The 23152-nt window shown below is 55.8% G+C and overlaps 1 protein-coding gene across 1 annotated transcript; it reads left to right on the forward strand.

Annotated features, from left to right (window-relative positions):
- The first annotated feature begins 15 nt into the window (after nucleotides 1-15).
- OTUB2 (OTU deubiquitinase, ubiquitin aldehyde binding 2) lies at nucleotides 16-21552 on the forward strand. Its single transcript, XM_011283467.4, has 6 exons — nucleotides 16-226; nucleotides 11402-11497; nucleotides 12873-12991; nucleotides 16789-16873; nucleotides 17458-17652; nucleotides 18606-21552. Exons 1-6 carry the CDS (start codon nucleotides 224-226, stop codon nucleotides 18846-18848), a joined length of 741 nt encoding a protein of 246 aa, XP_011281769.1. The 5' UTR covers nucleotides 16-223; the 3' UTR covers nucleotides 18849-21552.
- The last annotated feature ends 1600 nt before the right edge of the window (nucleotides 21553-23152 follow it).

Below are 23152 nucleotides of genomic sequence, written 5' to 3' on the forward strand. Positions count from 1 at the left end.
TGCCCGTCTCAGACGTCAATAACGGAGCGTGTGTCTTGCTGGGACACAGTGAAGGTCTAACCTGTGGTTTGCGGAGCGGTCGGGTGTATTCTCCGTTCGCCCCCACGCCCTCGAGGCCCCCGCCTCGACCTACTGGCGGAGCCCGCCAGTGGTTCCTGCGGCGCCCTCCCGCACCGGATCGCTCCTCGCTGGGGCGGGACCTGTCCCGACGGCTCCGGTCGCTATGGTCAGTGATCGTGGCGGGGGGGGGGGGGGGGGGGGGGGGGAGGAGTGGGAGAGGGGAAGCGGGGCGCGGTAGGCAGGCTCGCCACCCGGGCGCAGGTGCGCTCGCCGGACCCGGGACCGGGGACCAGCGCCAGATTCGGCCCCCAGCGCGGGTCCCGCAGTGTTCGGACCTCTGGGAATAGTGAGTCGGGATGGATGTTGGGGGCCCCCGTCTTTCTTGGAAAGGCCTTGCAGGGCCCGGCAAGGGCCTCGCCGTCCCCCGTGGGTGCCCAGGGAAGGGGACCCAGCCCGGCCTCAAGGGCCCCCAGTCCCCGGCTCTCACGTCCCCGGTGTCCCCGCGGGTGCGGCCTGAGGGCGCAAAGTTGGCGTCCTCCACGGGAGCCAGGAACTGGGAGGCTCCAGGGCTAAGGGTCGCCCCCTTTGTTAAGTAGCCCCTCGGTGGGCAGCTCACGGCCCCCCTCACCCAAGGTCTCTGCCATTGGAGACCTCCCCCTCCAAGCCCCACACGTGACCTAGGTGCTGCCGGAGCAGCTGGTCGCTGGACATCCTCCGCATCCCAGGGATCAACAGGTGGTGTTTGCAGTTAGGATCCACATGGAGAGGTTGCCTCAAGTTGTGAGGCACGTGAATTAGGGGTCCAGGCAAAGGAAAGACTGGAGGAACCCCCGATGCAGAGTACTGTTGGAGCAGAAATGGCCCCAGAGACACTCTGAGCCAGGCCAAACCTGGAACTTGGGTAGGTGGGGAGACTGAGGCCCAGAGAAGGAAGGGGGGCTGGGACTGATTGTCGAAGACCTGCGACTTGAACCCAAGCCTCTGGACTCCCAGTCCAGTGCTCTTTGTGTTACATTAGTCCACCTTCCCGGTCGCGGGTGGGGGCGATGAGGGGTCAGGCAGTCTGCAAGGGAGACTAGGTGTGTGACTCCCGGAAACCCCTTCCGTCTTGGGCCCCCTGCTCCAGGGAGCCTGTAGAGCGTAAGGGCTCTTAGGTGGCTTGGGGTCACACAGCCCTGAGTTCAGATGCCACCTCCGCCCCTTGGAAAGCCAGGAGGCTTTGATTGGTCTTTCCACCACTCCCCCCACCCCCACGCCCAGCACTGTTTTGCACATCCGTACAATGGGCCGCCCCGAGGACCCTGCCAGTTGCCGTGTGTGGAGAGCTTGGCCCAGCTAACTAGCTCTGTCGGTTTCTGTGACAAGAGTCCTGGAAGTGAATGTACACAGATGTCTGGGTCTTCTTGGCCTCCTTCCCTCCCTCCCATGTCTGCTCAGGGAAATGGTCACCCCTTCAGGATGCTGCTGGGCCGGGGCACGGGTCAAAGCCTGGTCATGGCCTGGCACATTCTGCGTCTGGCGTGGGCAGCCAGGTCACCTAAGGCGGGGCTGTCCTGACAAACCAGCCTGCTGCTGGGCGTGGTGGAGGGCCTCTGGGGCATCTAGAAGCATCCACTTCCTGCTTCTACCCGGTGCCCAAGGGTTGCCCTGGCCCGCCTGCGCCTGGAAGGGGCCAGATGCTTCTGTATCACCCACTAGGGAGTGGCAGGGGCTGGGGTAATGATGGGTTTAAAACGCCACCCTGGAGCTGGAGGCTGGCATGCCTTCTGGCCGCCATTGGGAAGCTGAGAGGGCAGGGAGGGTGGGGGCTGGGCCCTGAACTTTTGGGCCTTGTGCTACACGGGGAGGCCCCGACTCCACTTTCCCCCTGACCTGGATTCCCAAGACCGGAAGTAGGAGGGCAGTGGGGTCAAAAAGCACCAACCCTTCACCCCGTGATGGGGAGGGCTTGGGTGCCTCGGAGAGGGGTGAAGTGGTTAACGCACCGAATAGGATGCCTGCCTGGGAATCACGGGGTGGGGGAGGGCTGTGCAGGGTCTGTTCTCTTTTGCTTACCCAGCATTTATTGAGCACCTACTGTTAGCCATGCACCGTGCCATGTGGGCTGTGTGGTGGTGATGTTTCCACGTGGTGTGAATGGTGCTGGATGTGTGGGGAGCAGAGGAATGCCCTTGGGAAATAAAGCGTCTTCTTCCCTCTCCCGTTTCAAAGTCACTGGGCTAAGCTTGAGGAAGGGTCCCAGGGCCCCTTAGGAAGGCAGGGGCCCGGATGAAGTCCAGGCCTGGGGCTGCCGCTGGCAGGGGCCGTAGGTAGTGGGGGCTCACTCAAAACGCATTTAACATTTGGTGAATAAATGAGTGAGGGTCCGAGGCGAACAGGAAAACCACAGGGCCCTTCGATGCTTTGTTCTTTTATTTGTCAAATAAGCCCCCGGCAGGCACCCTAGTCAGGCCCCGTGATGGACAGAGATGAGTCGGGTTAGGGGCCTGACCTCTCGTAGGAACTCACTGCCTGTTGGTCAAGACAGAGCTGGACACAAGCAATTCCTGAGCTACTGGTCATGGCCTAAGAGGCCTGACCAAGGGCTTTGGGAGCACAGCAGGAAGCTGGTGCACTCGGAGGGTGCAGGGGATATCGGGGAAGGCTTCACAAGGGGGTCTTTTGCATGGGGTTTTGAAGCATATACAGGAGTGTTCAGGAAGGATTTGAGGAAGAGTACATTCCAGGCAGGGTGGGACAGCTTGCTTAAAGGCCTGGAAACTTGGCTAAGAATGGAATATTCTGGGAAAGGTCTGTGTGGATGCAGGGAGCTGAGAGGAAGGAAGAGAGAGGAGTCTAGACATGCAGGTCGAGTCAGAACATACTGAGAAAGGCTTCACAGGCTACGCTGCGGGATCTGGGTTTTATTCTGCCGGTGGGAGAGGGAGCGAGAACCGTAGCGTATTTCTGACAAGGAAAAAGGTGGTTGACTTGGGTGACGTCTCGGTCCACGCAAAGGATACGGGGTTGGAGGAAGCCAGGCCGGATGAGACCACCTGGGAGAATAAGGTCAGTGAGGCCGGATGTTGTAGGACCCGGGAGGTTGTCGGCGGGGCGGAGGGTTGAGTCTCTTCCGAAGTGAGGGAAGCCCCTGGAGGGAATTGAGGGAGGGAAGCTGTGCCCTCGGCCGGATTTCATGTTAAGCGGCCTGTGCTGGCTGCTGTGGAGGATGGTCGGGAAGGGGGGCCGGAGCAGAAGCTAGGAGGTCAACGGGGCGGATAGTGGCAGCTCGGACGGGGCCCAGAAGCAGAGCCGACGGGGAAGAGAGGGGTCCTGGGTTTGACGTGAGCTCTGGCCGGATGACGTGAGCTCTGGGCCTTTTGGGGAGCTGGAGCCCCCTGGCGGGGAGGCAGGTGTGGAGCGAGAGAACTCTTAGGGCTCGGTCATCGGGGGATGCCGGCCAAACATCCTGGTGGCTGGTGGCCGTTTGAAGCCGGAGCTTCAGGGAGAGGTCAGGGCCAGAGGTGAAGATCTGAGGGTCCTTTACGCGATGTTGTATGAGGGCCGGTGTCAAATGAGGGGTGGCTGGGGTCTGAGTTCGGGGTCTCTGCGAGGTTAGCCAACAACCGTGAGCCAAAGAGGGGCGGGAGCCCAGATGCAGGGCCTTCCCCGTTTCCTTAGCTGAACAGCCGAGAAGGCGCATGCGGGTGCTGGGCTGAGTAGCAGCCCCTGAAGATGTCCACACCAAATCTCCAGAACCTGGGGACGGGCTCCTTCACGTGGCAACAAGGGCATCACAGGTGTGATGAGGTTACGGGTGTTGAGATGGGCGAGTGCCCTGTATCACCCAGGTGGGTCCAATGATGTAATCACAAGGGTCCTTATAAGGCGGGGGGAGGGGGGAGAGCGATGTGAGGGAAGTGGGAGGGCCAGAGTGAGGAGTCGTGACAGTGGAAGGAGGGGATCATGAAGCCAAAGAATGCAGGTAGCTTCTAGAAAGGAGAAAAAAGGTAAGGAAATGGCTTTTCCCCCAGAGCCTTCAGAAATGCAAGATAATAAATCTGTGTGTGTTTTTTTTTTTAAGTTTATTTTTGAGACAGAGACAGAGCATGAACGGGGGAGGGGCAGAGAGAGAGGGAGACACAGAATCAGAAGCAGGCTCCAGGCTCTGAGCCATCAGCCCAGAGCCCGACGCGGGGCTCGAACTCCCGGACCGCGAGATCGTGACCTGAGCTGAAGTCGGACGCCCAACCGACTGAACCACCCAGGCACCCCTAAATCTGTGTGGTTTCTAAGTCACTGAGTTTGTGCTAGCTTGTCACGGCGGTGACAGGAAACCAGTTCAGGGCATTAGGTCTTTCCTAAATCTTTGGCCTCCAAACATTTTCATCACTCACCCGTTAAAAAATTGATCATTCTGTACGTTCACGTATTATATGTCATACCCTAATGTAGACGGTTCAAAGGGCGTTCCTTCCAGCTCCGGCAGCAGCCACGGTGGAGACCCCGGCCCCAGGCAGTCAAGACCAGGCCTGGAGCCCTCGGGGTGCCTCTGGAAGCAACGGGGACCTTCTGAGAGGAGGGGGGGGGATGGGCCAGGTTCTGAGCCCTGTTGGCAGGTGGCCCCGGAGGCTCTGGCCTCTACTGTGAAGGAGCTGGTGGCTTGAGGTCAGGCCACGCGGTGAGTTGGGGCTTCTGGGGTGCCGGGCCTGGTTAACGAGACTGAGTCAGCCCACGGTCAGCCTTGCTGGTGCAGTAGCCGTGGAGGGAGGTCCGGCTGGCTGAGGGCCGGCCTTGGCCGCCGGGGCCCAGGGTCGGCCTGTGAGAGCCCTCCTGGCACCTCAGAGCCTGGGCTAGGGGGAGTCCACAGATGCTCTAAAGGGTACGCTGATGGGGCAGTGGTGATAGAGGCGTGAGCCCGAGGCCTGACAGTTGAGGAGCTGGCGGGATGTGACAAGAGGGCACGTGTCAGGGCCAAGTAGCTTCTGTTCGTGGAGGATGAGAAGATGCAGAAAGGCAGCCGGGTCTGTTGAATACTTTTGATGTGCTGGGTGAGCTGCGTCCAAGTCCCTACCCGAGATCGCCGCGCTGTGTGACCTCAGGCAAATGGCTTGACCTCTCTGTGCCTCCGTTGCTGTTTGTAAAACAGACATTGCGAGGCTTAAATGAGATAATCCACAGCACCTGCCATAGTGAATGCCCAGCAGAGGTGGCTTCATTCATTCCCCAAGCTGTCACTGAGCACCTGCTGGGCACCAGCGGCTGTTCCAAGCACTTGGGGTCCACACACTCGTGAACCAAAGTGACCAAGGACCGTGATCTTTTGGGGTTTTATTCTCCTACTGTGTCGTTTCTCCTGAAAGCCCAGGGAGTCTGGATTCAGACCGTGAGCTGCACCTATTCCAGGAGGAGCCTACTGAGAGCTCATGGGAGGGCAGGGGTCTTGCTTGGGGTCACACGTCATGTCCTGAGACGAGCCTTTAGGGCTGGTTGGACAGAGCTGCCAGAGCCCCTCCATTTGGCTCCGCCCCTCCCTGTCCTGCAGCCCATGTCAGCCCATCCCATCATCTGCCGGGGGTACCTGGAGATCCTCGAACAGCACTGGGCACGTGGGGTCCCCATGGGCAGGGGTGCAGAGCTGTGGGATCAGACCTCCCCATCCCCGCTTGAAGGCATCTTCTCCAGAAGCTTTCAGGGCTTTGAACCAAAGTGGCTAGATGCGTGGATTGGGGTATAGGTGGAGGGCTGGTCTGAGGCTGCTGGAGGCAACTCTTGGGGCTACGTGGCCGGGTTTTCAGTCTATAGAGAGGCTTTGGAGAGAAGACCAGAGGAAAATGGGGAATCTGCCTTTCCCTGAGTTTGGAGGGGGTGTAGACTCGAGGCGGGATCTGCTCACCCGGGTAGGTGGTTTAATTTCCACCTGGGCTCTGAGGCTGCAGGTGAACACCAGGCCAGGGAGTCCGTGTCCAGGCTCCCAGTGTGGACTCAGACCTGGTCTGAATGCCAAACTCACATGCTAGCGGGGCTGGTTCCCAGGGCTGCTGGGTAAGAGCCAGTGATGGGAGAAATGTCCTTTTCTCGACTTAACCTGCTACATGCCATTTCCAAACAGAGTTGCCAACCGCCTGACTTATTTACCATCTATTTGCAAACCAGCAGTTAAGGGCTAAAACTGTAGCAGGTGGCCTGATTAGGTCGACGGGACATTGTCAGGCGTGGCCTGTCCTTTTTTCTGTAACATCCTGGAAGTTTTCAGCCACGATTAAAATAAAATTTTAAAAAAGCATCAATGAGAGTTAGCCAGTGTCAAACCCAGAGCATTCTACCTGATTTATGGGCCAGTACATTGAGGCTGTGCCTGGGTTCTCCCTGGAGTTTGAGACTAGTTTTTCCCCAGAGCTGTGACCAGGGCCATGCTGGTGGGGAGGTGACTCCAGCTGACTTGGGCCTTCTGGATGCCTGCCAGGCTGGGACTTGAAGGCGCCAAGGTAGAAACCCTCTTGCCCACCCCTCCCCCGCCCCGTAGCCCAATAAATACACCTGTGGCCACTAGGGGGCGCTGGAGCTAACCCGAGGCTCCATCACCCGCGGTAGAAAGAGGAAGACCACTGGGCAACCATTTGTCAGGAGGGCTAAATCTTAAATAGCACTGAGTGAAGAAAAATAAAAAGGCCACGATATCTGTAGAATAATATGTATACACATTTAAAACACATGCAAACATAAAATAATGTAAAAACAGGAAGGAGGACAAAACAGACCCTTAAATACAGAAAACAAACAGGGGTGCTGGAGGGGGGGGGATGGGCTAAATGGGGAAGGGGCACTAAGGAGGACACTTGTCGGGATGAGCACTGGGTGTTATACATTGGGGATGAATCACTAGATCTACTCTTGAAATCATCACACTCTATGCTAACTAACTTGGATGTAAATTAAAAAATAAAACGCATGCAAACAGAAAACAACTCCGTGGTTTGAAGAAAACCAATACATTCCACTTACATGAGGTCCCTAGGATGGGCAAATTCAGAGACCAAGAACAGAATGGTGGGTTCAGGGACTGGGATGGGGGCGTGGGGTGCAGGGAATGAGGAGTTGGTGTTTAATGGGTAGAGTTTCAGGTGGGGATAGAAGGTTCTGGAAAGGGATGGTGGAGATGGTCGCACAACAGTGTGAACATACTTAATGCCACCAAACTGTACGCTTAAAAGTGGCTATGGGGGGGGGGGCGCCTGGGTGGCGCAGTCGGTTAAGCGTCCGACTTCAGCCAGGTCACGATCTTGTGGTCCGTGAGTTCGAGCCCCGCGTTGGGCTCTGGGCTGATGGCTCGGAGCCTGGAGCCTGTTTCCGATTCTGTGTCTCCCTCTCTCTCTGCCCCTCCCCCGTTCATGCTCTGTCTCTCTCTGTCCCAAAAATAAATAAACGTTGAAAAAAAAATTAAAAAAAAAAAAGTGGCTATGGGGGTATATTTTATGTTGGGTATATTTTACTGCCTAAAAAGATGGGTACATATTGACCGACATACCACAGGGACCACCCATAGAAGATGGGGCTTGGCAACAGGAATGAAGGGGAAGCCAGTGTTGACCGCGGGTCTCTCTAACCCCAAGTGTGATGAGCTTGGCTCTCAGTGCCGAGAGCAACCCACCCCCCTAAAGTGCTATTTGACAGTTTCCCTTTAAATTAAGTAGCTTACGTAAATTTGCCCCAAATGCCAACTTTATTATTATTTTTAAATGTTTATCTTTGAGGGAAAGGGAGAATCCCGATCAGGCTCCCCACGGTCAGTGCAGAGCCCAGTGTGGTGCTTGATCCCACGAACCGTGACATCATGACCTGAGCCAAAATCCAAAGTCAGACACTTAACTGACTGAGCCACCCAGCTGCCCCCAAAAGGCCAAGTTTACCCTGGGGCAAGTAGAAACCCTGTATTGGCTTCCCTGGTACAAGACACATGTCCCTTTCCTTGATCTAGTGTTCATATTCCCATTTTTTACTTGTTGGCAGCTTTCTACCTCAAGTGCTTGTCCTTACGTATTTCAGATTAATTCCTTAAACTCCCTTCCACACGCCCATCACTCCCCGCTAACTCCATGTTCCCCCACCCCACCATTTGGTTGGGTTTTGTTTGGGGCAGGCCAGGCATCAAAGTAGGCATCAGATACTGGCTGTACTGCTTTTTAATCCATGTTTAGAAAGACCTGAGCCAACATTTTAAGTCTGCTGTCCGTAAAACCGGACTTCTGTTAGTGAGGTGGTTAATGGGACTCTGGAGTAAAATAAGACTGTGGGCGAGAGGGTGCTGCAGAGTCGGGGCACCTGCTGTGTTTAAACATACCTGGGTGCCACCTTACTTCTCCCCCAGGCAGCAAAGGTGGACTTCCTATTCTGAAACTTACGGGGTCCCATGGGTATTTGCTCCATTAGCGCACAGTAGGAGCGCAAAATCAACTGCTCGCCAGCAACTGTTGTCATGCCAGTAACGGAAATCTTCCGTGATTTAGAATAGATCAAATCATGTCAACTTTTAAAGATACACCAAGGAAGTTAATAAAGCTGGCTTGTTTCTTAAGTAAGCTCTGTGCCCAACGTAGGACTTGAATGCATGACCCAGACATCAAGAGTCACAGCTCCATGGACTGGGCCAGCCAGGTGCCCCCAAAGCTGGCTCGTGTTACATCTAAAAAGGATCGCAAATAAAAATGGAATACTTGGGGGCATCTGCCTGGCTCAGCTGGCAGAGTTGTGACTCTTGATCTCCAGGTCGTGAGCTCGAGTCCCACACTGGGCATCCAGCTTACTTAAAAAGAAAAAGAAAATGGAACACGTTTAGGCTCCCTGCTCACTGGTCAAAAGAGGCTAGTAGAGCATTAAAGGCATTAAAGGTATACTGGAAGCCAACTTGCTCCTTGGCGTGATTAGGTTGGAAGGGAATTGAATAGAGAATAACTTTCCCTCCAGATGCCTCAATGCCTTTTAACCCCGTGTGCGGACAACACCTGTAAACCGTCTCTTGTTCCCCCCGTGACGAGTGTCCTCGGCTTGGGGGATACTGCTGTGAGCTGGTAGAGAGCTATGCTGTCTGCCCAGCTGGGGCCACAGTCTAGCAGCCTTGATCCCTCAGGAGCTCTGTCTGCCCAGCAGTTTTGGCTTGGTAGAGCATCCATGGGTCTCAGTCAGATCTGCATTAAATCCCTTCCTGGCACGAGGGACCTGACCTTGTCAGTAGAGCGGGTAGGGTAATTGTTCTCAGGGGTTAAATGTGCTAACGGGGATATGTAAGGCTCTGTCCCAGACCATGGCACGTAGCGGGTATACGATCATGGCACCTCTCCTTTCCTACATCTTGGGCTTAGCATAGCAGCAGAACATCAAACCATTCTCTCTGTATTGGCTTTCAGCCTCACGGCCACAGGATGGCTGCTGTGATACAGACGTTGCATCTGCACTGCAGGCAGGAAGGAAGAGGAAGGGGTAGGACCTGTGAGCTTGGTTCCTTTTATCTAAAACTGAAAGTCATTTTCTACCACTCTGCCTGGAGTAAAACAGGAACCCTGTTAAGTAGGGAGGAAATGGGCGGTGACTGATGGAAAAGCAACCCCACAGCATCTGCCCCCAAATGGTTATTGGACTTCCGATGGTTTCCCTGCCCCTGTCATGTCAGAGCTGACGTGAGGAAGGAGCCCGAAGCTAAGTTAATTTTGCAACGAAGGATGGATATGGAATGGAAGCTTCCAGAAGGAAAACTCAGAATCCCTTCCTCCCACCCCCACCCAGGCATTTGCAGGGCCTGTTCCCTCCTTTAGAAACCCTGTTTCTCCTGTTCTTCTTGGGACAACACAATCCTCCTTCTCCACCCTTGAGTTTTTCTCTGGTTGGCCTGACCCCCCCACACACCCCAAATCCAGGAGAAGGCATGTTTGGGGTCACCAGAAAGGGAGAGAAGGAATATAGTGTGAGCTCAAGGGAGAGCCCAAGCCAGACTTGGATGGGGTGGGGCAGCCAGGGAGATTTCATGGAGGAGGTGGCTTTTATTCGTTTAACAAACCTCTCATCCCCTGCTCTGTTCCAGGCCCTGTGAGGGGCCCTGGGGAATCAGGTAGATGTTCTACACCAAGGGAGGCCTATGTGGCTTCGGAGACCTGGATGGCAGGGAGCATCCGGGCCCCGAGAAATGTCCCGAACCAGCCAAAGCGCTTCTCTGTCCTGGCTGCTGGGTACAGGAATCGGAGCCAAAGAAGCTCACTGTGAGACAGAAGCTTGAGTCCGTCCAGTGTGGAGACGGGTAGCCCTGCGAGTCCCTTCCACCTCATCGTATGATCTCGTGGCCCAGCTCCCTGCTTCCGGTGGTGAGCTTTGGAGAAATCTAATCATCAGAAACCCAGACGCCTTTCCAGGTGGAAAGGGGCTTGTGACCTCAAGGCTCCTCTGTGAGCCCTGTGGTGCGGAGCTGAGGTCACTGTCGAGTCCATGGGGAGGCAGAGAGGCTGCCCGGGGAAGGGCCTCCCGGTTGGAGGCGTAAAGTCAAAGTGGTGACGACTCTGTCGAAAATGACGGCAGCAAATTGATGGGAAACTGGATTTCCATTCCCAGAAATCCCCACACCTTTCACCTGTGTGCCGTGGCGTAACTTGTCTCCTTGGGTTGTTTGTGTGCAGGTACCGGGCCGCTCGTCTTAAATTCAACAACACTTGGCTGTAACACCAGTTCCTCTTCCGTTATTTTCGTGCTGAGATCAGAGCGGTTCTGGGGGGTGGGCTGGAGGCAGGGGTGCGTCTCCCACTTGTCTGGGCAGGAACAGCATGAGGCAGGGAGGAGGCTGGCAGGGAGTTGGCTATTGAAACGGAGAGGTCTCTTGCCCTTACCGCTCCCTGCAGATTTCTTCCCTGCAGAGCCCCGCCTCTGGGTTGGAGCGGACCGACCGACTCCTTCCGAGCTGCAGTGTGGACTGTGACCGGTAGGTGGCGCCTCTGCCGGAGGTTCTCACTTGTTTCTGGCTTGTCGGACAGCGCTCGGGGCAAGCTGGACGGTGGGGAATTGTTGGCAAACAAAAGAAAGAATGAATGAGGCAGGAAGGACAGGAGACGAGGGGACACCTCGTGCTCCAGCATGAAGGCTTACTAGGTTTGAGGGGTGATGCTCTAAAATGAACCCAGCCGGAAGTTATTTGATGGGGCGGACCCCGACTCCCTTGTCCAGGGAACAGGGCATCCAGGATGCTGGGAGCGTCCTCACGCGTGCCTTTTGTGGGAAGCTAACGTTCACTAGGTCACGTGACTAGCAGCTCGGAGGCTTCCTCCTTGGTGGAAGTCCATCAGTTGCTTTGAAATGGTCACAGCTTTGCTGCTTTTTCTTTCAGAGTGAAACATCTTTCGACCTAATATCAGAAAAATGTGACATTCTGTCAATTCTTCGGGATCATCCTGAAAACAGGATTTACCAGAGGAAAATCCAGGTGAGGCAGAGGTTCAGGAGGAGAGGATCTTGGATCAAAGGGGCTGGAGCTGGGACCAGAGGTGAAGGTGCCACTTTGAAGGCAGAAAGGCTGAGCACTGGGGCTGGGCTCCCAGGCAAATTAAAGGGCTCCCAGAATATTTCGATGTTGGGCATTTGCCTTAATGAGAAATCTTTTAGTTGCCAAAACAAACACACACAAAAAACATAGACAGTGATTTATTTTAAAGCTAGGCGCTGTCCTAAGTGCTTTACGTACTCACTGAGACCTCGTTACGATATTGCAGGGTCAGTACTTGTGGCATCCACGTTTGACGGCTGAGGAAACCGAGGCTCAGAAAGGAGATGGCAGGTCCACAGTCCCGCAGCTAGTGCGTGGACAAGCTGCGTTCGGACCAGGCAGCCTGGTCTCTCTGGCCAGCTGCATCCATAACCAGGGCGTTAGGGCATCTCTCGGCGGGGAAGGGCCACTCCAGCTGGGCTACGCAAATGGGGAGTTTGCTGGAAGGATGCAGGGACAGCTCACAGAACCAGGGCAGTAGGGGGAGCCTGGGCGCCGTCCGTCTCTGGGGGGCGGCAGAACTCTGCTTCTGTCCTGCGGCCGTGGGGAGCACCCCGGGGGCGGGGGCAGGGGCTGGGTGGCACAGACCCGTGTGCCCTGGCGCCCACTCAGGAGAGGAGGTGGGGTTCCCCAAGGAGTATGGTCTTCCTGCTGGCCTGCCTGGGATGGGCCCCGTCAGCTCCAAGCCGCCTCGTCGCTGTGGTGGGAGCAGGGACTCCCCGGCACCGTGAAGGCCGTGCCCTGCTGTCAAAACCCCGACTGTAGCCCCACGAGGCAGCAAAGGGGCCTCCGGGCCATTTCAGAGGGAAATGGGCAGCCAGGAGCAGAGCCGGAGGTGGGTGGCGTGGGGAGGGCACAGCTTTTGAGAAATGTGGGAAGGACTGGGCGGATGGCTTGGTTCTGTCTGCGGAGGCCTTTTCTACCGGCTCTGCAGACTCCTGGCCCTCCAGTCACACCCCACCCAAGGCCTCCGCTCACCCATGCCGCCCCCGCCACACACACCACTTCTCCTCCAGGAAGCCTTCCCAGACTTCCGAAGTCTGGTGTAGATGCCACTGCTCTGAGACGCCCCCGTGCTTCCCCTGTTCTGTCTGTCCGTCTCCCGCAGACTGTAGGCTGCCTGAGGGCGGGCCATGACTCCCACCCGCCACAAGGACGTGCTCAGCATCGTTTAACCTCTGTGATGAAGCCAGGAGACCGGGAAGGGGCGGCCGGTCTGAGAGGACCGGGGGACACGGGGGCCTGGGTCCCCACAGGACGTGACGCGAGGGTCAGCGGTGTTGCAGATGTCCCCATTGCCTTCTCTGCCCCACAGGAACTCAGCAAGAGGTTCACTGAGATCCGCAAGACCAAGGGGGACGGCAACTGCTTCTACCGGGCCTTGGGCTATTCCTACCTGGAGTCTCTGCTGGGGAAGAGCAGGGACATCCTCAGGTGAGTGGCCTCGAGGGAGCGCTGGGCCCCGAACCCCACCCCACCCCCGCCGGGAGGCTTTCCCGGGCACAGCCCGCCTCACCCGGGAGTGGGCAGCCGTGGCGAAGGTGGGGGCAGCCCGGTGGCCGGGGGTGGAACCAGTGAGCTCACGGGTGCCGCCAGCCCTCTGGCCCGAGTCCGCCTGGGTGGGTCGCGCCGGCTGCCTTCCTGAAGATTCCAGGAGAAAGCGAAGGCGCTCTGCCTGTTTGGCCGCCCGTTTCTGAGTGCGCGTAACCAGGCGTCTGGCTCGTCAGGCCTGGTTCTTGACGGGCTGCCGAGGAAGGCCTCTGTCCAGCAGCTGCCCCAGAGCGACCCTCTAGGCCTTTGTCTGGGCTTCGGTCAGGGCTTCTCTAGCGTCACCATTTGTTCAACCCGCCTGGATCCTGTCGGGTGTGGTTCTGATCCAGTCTGGGGCAAGGCCCGCGGTTCTGTTTCTCTTGAGCTCCCGGAGGCACCGCCGCTGCTGGGTCTCAGACCACACTTTGAGCAGCAAGGAGCTAAGAGACCTGCTTCTTGACCTTGGAGCTCTCACTGCCCTGAGAGTCTGATGGCCACTCTGCGACGCATACAGGACCAGAGCAGACACAGGTCACAGAGCACCTGGGTTGGATCCGTGGACCCTGGTGCCAGACCCACTTTGCCGTCTCCCCGCAGCCCTGAGGGTTGAGACGGTACAGTACAGGGATTTTCCCTGCCACCCGTGTCCCCCAGAGTTGTGCCACGCCGAGGCCCGGGGTCCTGAGGCCAGACCTCACTCTCTTGCTTACTTGCTGTGTGACTTTGGGCGAGTCACCCCGCCTCTCTGAGCCTCCGTTTCCACCATCTGTGGAAGGTGGATAATTTTGCACACTTAGGGTGTTGTTGGGAGGACCCGGCACGGTGATGCTGGCAAAGCCCGGCCCTTATGTGTCTGTACCAGCCCGGCATGCTGTTTACCTTCACCCTACACTCCTTCCAGGGCACCCTCTTCCCTCCCTGCAGTCATCACCCAGCAGGGCATCACAGAGACCCTGTTGCAGGCCCTGGGGATGCAGCAGAGAAGAGACAAAATTCCCTACCTGTGGAGCAGGCAGGCCAGCAGAAAACAGAGAACATGTGAGGTGCCAGATGCTGCTCAGTGTCGTAGGAAAAAAACTAGGCGGGGAAGGCGGCCCAGTTGTCTGGGGCTGGGGCGTTGCAGTTCTAAGTAGGGGTTGGAGGTGAGGGGTGGGGGGGCTCGTGGGCCTCTATAGAGACCTTGAGTCTCCGCTTGAAGGAGGTGGAGCCGCTGAGGGTTTGAGCAGAGGCTCGCCTGGCCTGCTACCCGCAGGACAGACTGGGAGGCTGCAGCAAGGAGAGGAGAGGAGAGGGAGAGGACGCTCAGGAGGATGCTCAGGGAGAGGAGAGGACGCTGGCTTTGTGAGCAGGTGGAAGGAATGGTCGGGTTCCAGGTTCCCGTGGGGGTGGCTGGTGGCTGTGGTGCCGGAGCGGAGGGGAGCCCAGGAGGGCTGCCGGGTGTCCGGCCTGAGCGTTCCCAGGATGGGAGAGCCGCTTGCCGCAGAGGGGACGAGGGAAGATGGGGAGCTCTGTTCTGGTGATGCGGGGTCTGAAATATCTGTGAGCCTTCCAGCGGGGGTACCCAGGGGGCAGTGGGATGTACGAGGTTCGTGTTACCCCGTTTTACAGCTGAGTACACGGAGCCTCAGGAAGGCTACAAGACTTGCCCAAGGTCACACGAAAGCTGCCTTACAGCCTAGAGAGCCTGTGTTCCACGTCCCAACGCTGTCCTCCTTGCCACACTCACCTCAAGGGGTGGGAGCCCCGGCTGGGGTGTTTGCCCACTTGGCTGGGCCCGTGTGCCGCTCCTCAGTGCTTGGTACGGGGGGTGGGGGGGTGTTCAGCAGTCAAGGCGAGGAATGAATGTGGGAGGGCGGCCGAGGTTCAGGGAACCCAGGGAGGGAAGGGGGCCCAAAGCCTAAGAGCAACTGCCAGCAGGGGTTCCCCACGCCTGCCCTGGCCACAGCAGGCCTTCACCTCCCGGTCTAGATGTCTCTGCTCCACACACACACCATCCTTCTTTCCTCACCACCCCCTCTCCCAAAATGAGGCACCTAAACGACCTCCTCATGCCATTAGTCCCTCGTGACACCCCCCGACCCGGGTCCCCCATGTCCCACTGGAGTCTGGCCTCCCTTCTCAGGGCTGCAGTTTGGCCGGTGCCAGCTGGTTCCCCAGAGGCGCCCCCCCCCCCACCTTGCGTGGGCCACTACCCTCCCTCCAGCCCAGTGACTTGTCACTCATCATCTCCGCTGCTAAACTGTGTCTGGGGGGCGTGGCAGCTGCTGGGCTCCTCACCACACCCCCACGAGTACCAGCACTGATCTCAGAAGGGGGCTGTGCCATTGGGGGCCCACGGTGGGAGCAGAGAGGGGGATCAAGGGCCTTTGGACGGGTCTGAAGGATTGTCAGTGCCGGCAAAGGTTTAATGGCCGCGGGGCACGAAGGCCCATTTTGTGGTATGAATACTCCTGTTGTGACTAGTTTTCAAGCTACTGTCATGGGGGGGGTGGAGAAACACAAGCTGCAGCATATGCCGTGCAGTCCACGACAGAAAGACAACCTCGAAAGCAGAGATAGTTAGGAAACTGAGTTTGGATATTTATCTGTGTGTCTCAGTAGAATTCATTTTATCGTTAAGTTTGATTTTTATCGTTAGATAAAATTCAGTAGAATTCATTATCTGTGTGTCTCAGTAGAATTCATTTTATCGTTAAGACCTTGATTTTTTTTTTTTTTTTTTTTGAGAGAGGGCACAAGTGAGCGAGGGGCAGAGAGAGACAGAAGCGGGGCTCGAGCCCAACTGGAACTCCTGAACCGTGAGATCATGACCTGAGCCAAAGTCAAATGCTTAATGACTAAGCCACCCAGGCAACCCCTACATACCTTGATTTATTTTTTTAAAGTATATTCAAATTAGAGAGAGACTGTGGGGCAGAGAAAGAGAATCCAAAGCAGGCTCTAAGCTCTGAGTTGTCTGCACAGAGCCTGATGCAGGGCTTCAACTCATGGACGACGAGATCACGACCTGAGCTGAAGTCGGCCACCCAATTGACTAAGCCACCCAGGTGCCCCACCTTGATTTTTAAATAGCGGCTGTTTAATAACTGGCTGCCAAATCTTGAAAATTGAACAGTTAGCTATTGGGAGTAGGTACAGGCCACTGGTTGAGGGGATCGGGTGCTACAGAGTGAAATGCGAATGGGAGTGGCTGGGGAGGGTGGGGGGAGGGAGGCTGAAAAGTGAAAAGGGAGGAGAGGTTGGGGAGCTAGGCAGGGCCCACCCCGCCAGACATTTGTGCTGAGGAGCTGTGTCCTGAGGGAGAGGGCTGTGCTAGGTGACTCCAGAGGTCCCTGTGAGGGGACCGGGAGCACAGGAAGGCTGGGAGTGGCCCAGGCCGCAGATGGTAAGGATACAGCAGGAACCATGGAGACGGGAAGGAGGGACAGAGTTCAACATGACTGGGAGTGGATGGTGATGACCCCAATCTCCTATTCTGTGAAATGGGTGTAATACCCCCTTTCCTGGGATCGTACACACTGGGGAGGACAGCAAAGTCCGTGTGGGATCCACAGGGAGGTGCTGTGAACGGTGGGCATTCAGCTGTTAGCGACACGCGCCTCCTCGGGTGTGTGAGGGGCAGCGGGTGAGAGCGGGAGGCACTGACCAGCACGGCTGTGCTCCAGAAGCGTTCCACGTGAGCCCCAATCCACCCCCTTCAGGTTCAAAGAGCGCGTCCTGCAGACCCCAAATGACCTTCTGGCTGCCGGTTTTGAAGAGCACAAGTTCCGAAACTTCTTTAATGCTGTGAGTCAACCTGGGCAGGACGGCTGAGGGACCAGGTTCTCCCACACTGGCCGAGCAGACAGCCGCCGGCATTGGCCAGAGCCCGTCACGGCCCACGGCTCTGTGGCTCTGCCCGTCTGGCTCCTCCCAGCTGGGGAGGGCCTGGCACTTGCTTCCTGCTTGTGGGGATGTGGGGGGACAGGGCCCTGCCCTCCTGGAGAGGAGGTACCTCCTTTGGGAGGTAGCTCTCAGGCTGGAAACTTCCCCCGGCCTCCTTCACGCACTCCCTCTCCACCCTACTCCCCTGACCCCCTCGTGAAGGGGGCAAGGGGGCGGGGTTGGAGGATTCAGTTCTGACTCTGTAAATAAGAATCCCAACCACCACAGTGATGGAAGGAGACCCCAACTGCTGTTCCCCAGATATGGCTCTGGGCTGAGGTGCTCACGGTGCTTCTTACTTTGGTCCCAGATCGATTTAGTTTGGTACCTCAACTTGAGGATTTAAGAACAGAACTCCACACGGAGGGGAGGATCCTGGGGACAGGGCCCCTCGGAGGAGGGCAGGTCTTGCCCGGGCCTCCCCTGACTGATAGCCCGTGGCGCAGTTTTACAGCGTGGTGGAACTCGTAGAGAAGGACGGCTCGGTGTCCAGCCTGCTGAAGGTGTTCAATGACCAGGGCACCTCAGACCGAATCGTGCAGTTTTTGCGCCTGCTCACCTCGGCCTTCATCAAGAACCGTGCAGACTTCTTCCGACACTTCATCGATGAGGAGATGGACATCGAGGACTTCTGCACTCACGTAGGTCCTCAGGGTCTCAGGCTTTGGGGACTTAGTTCCCAGGCCCGGGCTCTGCTGTTTAACACCCACCTCCTGGGATTGTACACACTGGGGAGGACAGACAAGTCCGTGTATGGACTGCAGGGAAGTGCTGGGCAGGGCCCTCTGCCCTCAAGAGACTTGAGCACCAGCATCCCTAGGCAGGGGACCTGAAGTCACGGCTGCATTTGCAATTGCAGAACAAGACGAGCAAGCCAGAAACAGACCCTACTTGAGCTGCCTGAACTGTGTGGCTCTGGGCCAGTACTGGCCCTGCCTGGGCCTCAGGTTCTCCATCTGAGAAATGATTGGACCGTTTACAGAACCGCGGAGTAGCAGCCCCAGAGTCACATTTGTCCTAAGATGGGTTTGGCCTATGATGCATTTATCTGAAAGCGTAGCCAACATTTAAACACTGGGCAGTTTTCAGGACGAAGGGGATTCCTCTCCAAGATCCAGCTCTCAGGGCCGTGTTCTTGCGTGGCAACAATCAGCAGGAGCCGAGGGGCAGGCACCTGCCCTAGTTATGGGGGACCCAGTCGCCAGCCTGCCACCATCTCTGCCTCTGTTGCCTCTTCAGCATCTGGACTCACTCGCCTGGCCTCTGTTAAATCCCTTCACACCAGTCCTCTTCTGCTCTGACGTTCTTTCGTTCTGTGCATTAAGAAGCCAAGCTTAAATATTCCTGTGCCCCCTTCCCGATTCCTCAAGGTAGTATAGGATGCTCTTCCCACACACACCTACACCCCAGAATCCAGATCTAGGTTCAGGCCTCGCAGTCCTAGCAGATTCCTGGCTGTTACCTCCTCCCTGATGAGTTGTCGTTAAGATGACCTCCCAGCACAGACGCTGTGACCCGGGGCCACCAAAGCCAGGGCTGGGTTTCTCCCTCGTCCTCCTTCCTAAACTGGGTTTTTGCATCTTGGCTTTTGCAGGAAGTGGAGCCCATGGCCATGGAGTGTGACCACATCCAGATCACAGCCCTGTCTCAGGCACTGAACATCGCCCTACAGGTGGAGTATGTGGACGAGATGGACACGGCCCTGAACCACCACGTGTTCCCCGAGGCTGCCACCCCTTCCGTTTACCTGCTCTATAAAACATCCCACTACAACATCCTTTATGCAGCCGATAAATGTGAATTACTTTTAGGACACGCAGTGGAGCCTGCCACCTAACGGGACTACATTCCAAATGGAACATTCTGACTTTTCACTTTTTTAAAGCAACTTAGACTACAGTTAGAAAACGTACAGCCTTTTGGGCCAAGTGGCCGGCAATGTGGCCCACCCGTCACGGACTGTGGTAACTTGGTGATATTCTTAGTATTTATTTTCATGGAGGATCAAATGCTTTCTAACTCAGGGCTACAAAGCCAGAATCCCTGGCTCTGCTCTCAGGTCCCTGAGACCCTGGGGAGGTCACCTCCCCTCTCTGGGCCTGTTTCTTCATCTGGACAAGGATGCTGCCAGTGCTGACATTCTGCATTCTTCTGAAAAGAGGGCCCTCTGGTGTCCTTGTCACCAGGGGTGGTACCTCTCTGTTGGGAGGAAAAGCTCAAGCTCGGCCGTCCTCGGTGACTTAACAGTTCCACAAAGAAGAATCCAGTCCAGTCAGCTGTTGGACTGGACTGTGGTGGATGGCCGACTGAAGCACTGGCCAGTTGAGGCCAACCTGGACGTAAGGACTTCAGCATGGTTCCAGACATTCACAATGGGCCTGTTCCCTCCCCCTAACTTGAGGGGAAAAAAAGACTTTATGCCAAAGTCTAGAAAGGGGCCTTCAGCATGAAGCTCAAGTTGTTGTGGCCCCTCTACCTCTCTCAGGTCCAGGACTGCCTGCCCCTGGGCAGGCCCTTCAGGATTCTGCAGCCAGCCCCACCTTAGCACAGGCTCAAGGAACACTGGGGTCTTGGACCCGGAAGTGGTCTCACCATCCCCATCACAGCCTGGAAGTAGAACCCAGATAATCCTCCAGGTGGAGACCCCACACGCAGCCACAGACTCCAGCTGGGCAGGGCAGACGAGTTTTGCAAGGCTGTCTGTGGCTTTTCTCTTTTCCCCTTCTTGGTTTGTGGGCTGGCGGGAAATCAGGTGGGAAAGAACGGAGACAAGACGAGGAAATGGGGAGTGGGGGAGATTTCTGTTGTGGAAACTGCCTGGAAGCCTAGAGCCCTGGCTGGCAGTTGCCTCCTTCATCCGCCTGGACCTGCCCCTTAACACCTCGTCACCTTGCTGCCCCAGGACCTCAAAGAGCCCTGGTTGATTTGGGGTACAGGTGGCGAGCTCTTACAGGAGGTACTTCCATGACCCAAGGACTTTGCTCACAGGTTCCATTCTGCAAGGATTCAGGAGAATCCACTGGTGCTACAGTGCATGTCTGTTGCCAGCCAGACCGTGCACAGAACTAGGCAGCAGACTGCTCCGAGGTGGGGCACACAGACTTCTGCCTTTGTGAAGACAGATGTGAGGGTGCTTTAATTCCAGGCAGGGACCCTGGTTCCCCTGTAGCCCTTAGCTCGCGTTTAAACCCAAGGGCTCACGCTCAGTGATTATGTCACCTTTCCACAGGAATGTAAAGCTGACCTTGATCTCTGAATTGGTTATGTGCCACCCTGCCAGGGTCTATGACCAATACACTGGAAGAAGGGGGATGGGAAGGAGGACATTACAGGACTTGTGACTATCAGGATCACCATATTCAAACTGAAGGGTATGAATACAGTACCGAGCTGAACGGCCCTGCTCCGAGGGGCTGCGAGATGGCCCGGGCCTCCAGCTGGGCTCTCGGGCACAGCATTAGTTGCACTGGCTGCCACTTCTCAGGATGTGTGGTGTCTTCACAAGAGCAGCTTTCTCTTTGGCAGACCGGCTGGAGAAATTCCCTCTCAGACTTCCTATTCTGTGCTTCCAGGTCTGAGAGTCCACCAGTGCTCCTATGGGACCCTCTTCCCAGGAGAGATCCTACTAGTTTAGAATCAGAACGTTAGAGAAAGGCAAATGATGCTCATGCTCTTACTCTGTGCTCTCCCCTTTTTTCCAAAAACCACTGGCCCAAGCCAAGCCATGGCTTTCTTCCTTCATGTCTGCACTCAGATCTTCTATGAAGGCAAAGCACCAGTGGAGAAAGGAAGTTGCAGAATTCAGTAACTTGTTAAAATCCAGTCATTCATGGAAATCACTTGGCCTGTCTGCAGCAGCCAGTCATGCTGGCATGACTTTTCTGGATAATTCTCCACCCCACCTCACAAAGCCATCTCTTTCCAAACTAAAATCAGGGAAGGAAGTTGCTTTGAGAGTCTGTCCTTGCAACTGCACATTTATTACTTTCTTTCCAAAGGGAACTTTATAAATGGGAATGTTTAACAACAAAAAGAACAAACTGTCCTTGCTTTTAACTAGGTTCCTATTTTAAGCACAAAGGGGCTCTGTACCCAGACTGCCTGGGTTCAAATCCCACCTTTTCACTTACGAGCTATTTGACCTCAGCCAAGTACTTCACCTCTCTGAGCTCCAGTTCTCACACTGGTGAAACAAACAATACCTACACATCACAGGATCACTGGTTAAAGTGGAACAAGACTGTGAGGAGAGCTTTGAGACCTGACACAGTGCTCTACAAGTAGGGGAGCGGCAGAACTCTTGCTGCAACGTGGAGAAATGCCACCTTAGGATGGAAACTGGCTTCCCAAAAGGGAAAGTGTCCGGAAACAGTAGACAAGGCTAAGAAACATTCTCACCCCGAGCAAAGTGGGGGCAGGAGCTGTGACTGAGTAGCTGCCCTGGGTGGGGGAGCCCAGGTCCTGTGGGGTATGGGCCAGGCCCGACAGCTTCTCCAGCACTTGGTGGAAACGTTTTCTTAGCATTAAAATGGTTTCCGTGACAACGTTTGTCCTAGTTTCCTGGTATTTGGTACCTGGCATGCAGTGAAGATCAGCTCTCCCACAGGGCTTCGGTGTATGAGTAAATCAGCAGGGGAGAGAGGCTCCTCCTCTAGTGGAAAGTCCAGATACTCAGGATGTTCTGCCCTTGAACTGGAGGTGCCAAAGAAACCACAGGACTCCCCAAAGCTTTACCTCAAGTCAGAACTGCTTGGGAGGCTAACCTTATCTTTTAAAACCTACCCCTTTAGGGACGCTCAGTCGGTTGAGCGTCCGATTTCACTCGGGTCATGGTCTCAGTTTGTGAGATCGAGCCTCTCGTTGGGCTCTGTGCTGACAGCTCGGAGCCTGGAGCCTGCTTCCAATTCTGTGTCTCCCTCTCTCTGCTCCTCCCCTGCTCACACGCTGTCTCTCTCTCAAAGATTAAAAACAAAAACCTACCCCTTTAACATATTACCCCACCAAAAAATGAAAAGAATCTCCTGTTAGGAGACAGGAACAGGATGTCAACAGACATCAGTGGATCTGTCTGTGATCCATTCACGACTCAGGTGCTGCTAAGATTCCTTAAACCTGTTTAAACCTCCCCTGTACTATTCAGATAATGGAGAGTCCCCTGCCTCTTCCAACAGCTGTCACTCAAGAACTGATCTGTCAGACTAGGACTGTTTTCTACTACAATCTCCTCTCCAGGTCACTGGTGACCCTGGGGAGACATTCCTTGGCAACACTGCTATCTGTCCTTTTAAGACTGAAGCAGTTTTCTGAACTTGCCCTGAGCCCGTAAGTTAATACTCACAGTTCTAACCCCAGGTCTGCCACCTGGCTGCTCTGCGATCCTGAGCACATCTTAAGTGCTCAGTATCCACCTTCTCAACTACAAAAAAGTACTGGGACTTGTATCTCAGGACCTTGTCACGTTAAATGATAAAATGGATGAAAGTGCCTACCAGCGTTTAGTACTTGGTCAACACTCAATGATCCCCGATCTTGAGTTCAGGCCAGCTGTCCCGTTGCAGTTACACAGCGGGGCTGAGAGAACACCACCGCCATCCTGCCAACCTTGTCAACCATGAAGCCGAGGAGACACCTGTTTAGAAGCCCAGGCTTAGCTGTGAAGAAATCTATGCTTCTCTGGCAATTGTGGCTATTTACCCAGACTAGGCCAGAGAAAGCTCGGGTGGCACCAAAAGGTCACCAGTTCCCTCAGCAGGTACTTACACGATGCCCTGACCTAAGCCCCAGGGCTGCAAGGGATCATAGAAACAGCCTATGCTGTCAAGGAGCTTGGCAGAGACAATACAATGTGCCACGTGCTAGGAAGAGGGTGAGCACGGCTACTGTGGGAGCCACAGGACACCATGTCCTCCTGGGGGCTCAGGGACCCAAAGTACACACCGCAGTGCTCAGGGATGGGAAAGGAAAGCAGGCGGAGGGACAAGCTTGTATAAAAGGCTCAGGATAAGGGAAGCGGCACGTGGGACCCACGGGCAACAATCCATTCAGTCACACGGAGGAGGGGAGCAAAAAGGCGGGAGAAACCGGCTAGCACCAGAGCCCGAGTGCCTCGCAATGCCAGACTCAGCACGCTGTCACTGGCCT

This window comes from Felis catus, chromosome B3 (assembly GCF_018350175.1).
Source record: "Felis catus isolate Fca126 chromosome B3, F.catus_Fca126_mat1.0, whole genome shotgun sequence".
NCBI classification, from domain to species: domain Eukaryota; kingdom Metazoa; phylum Chordata; class Mammalia; order Carnivora; family Felidae; genus Felis; species Felis catus.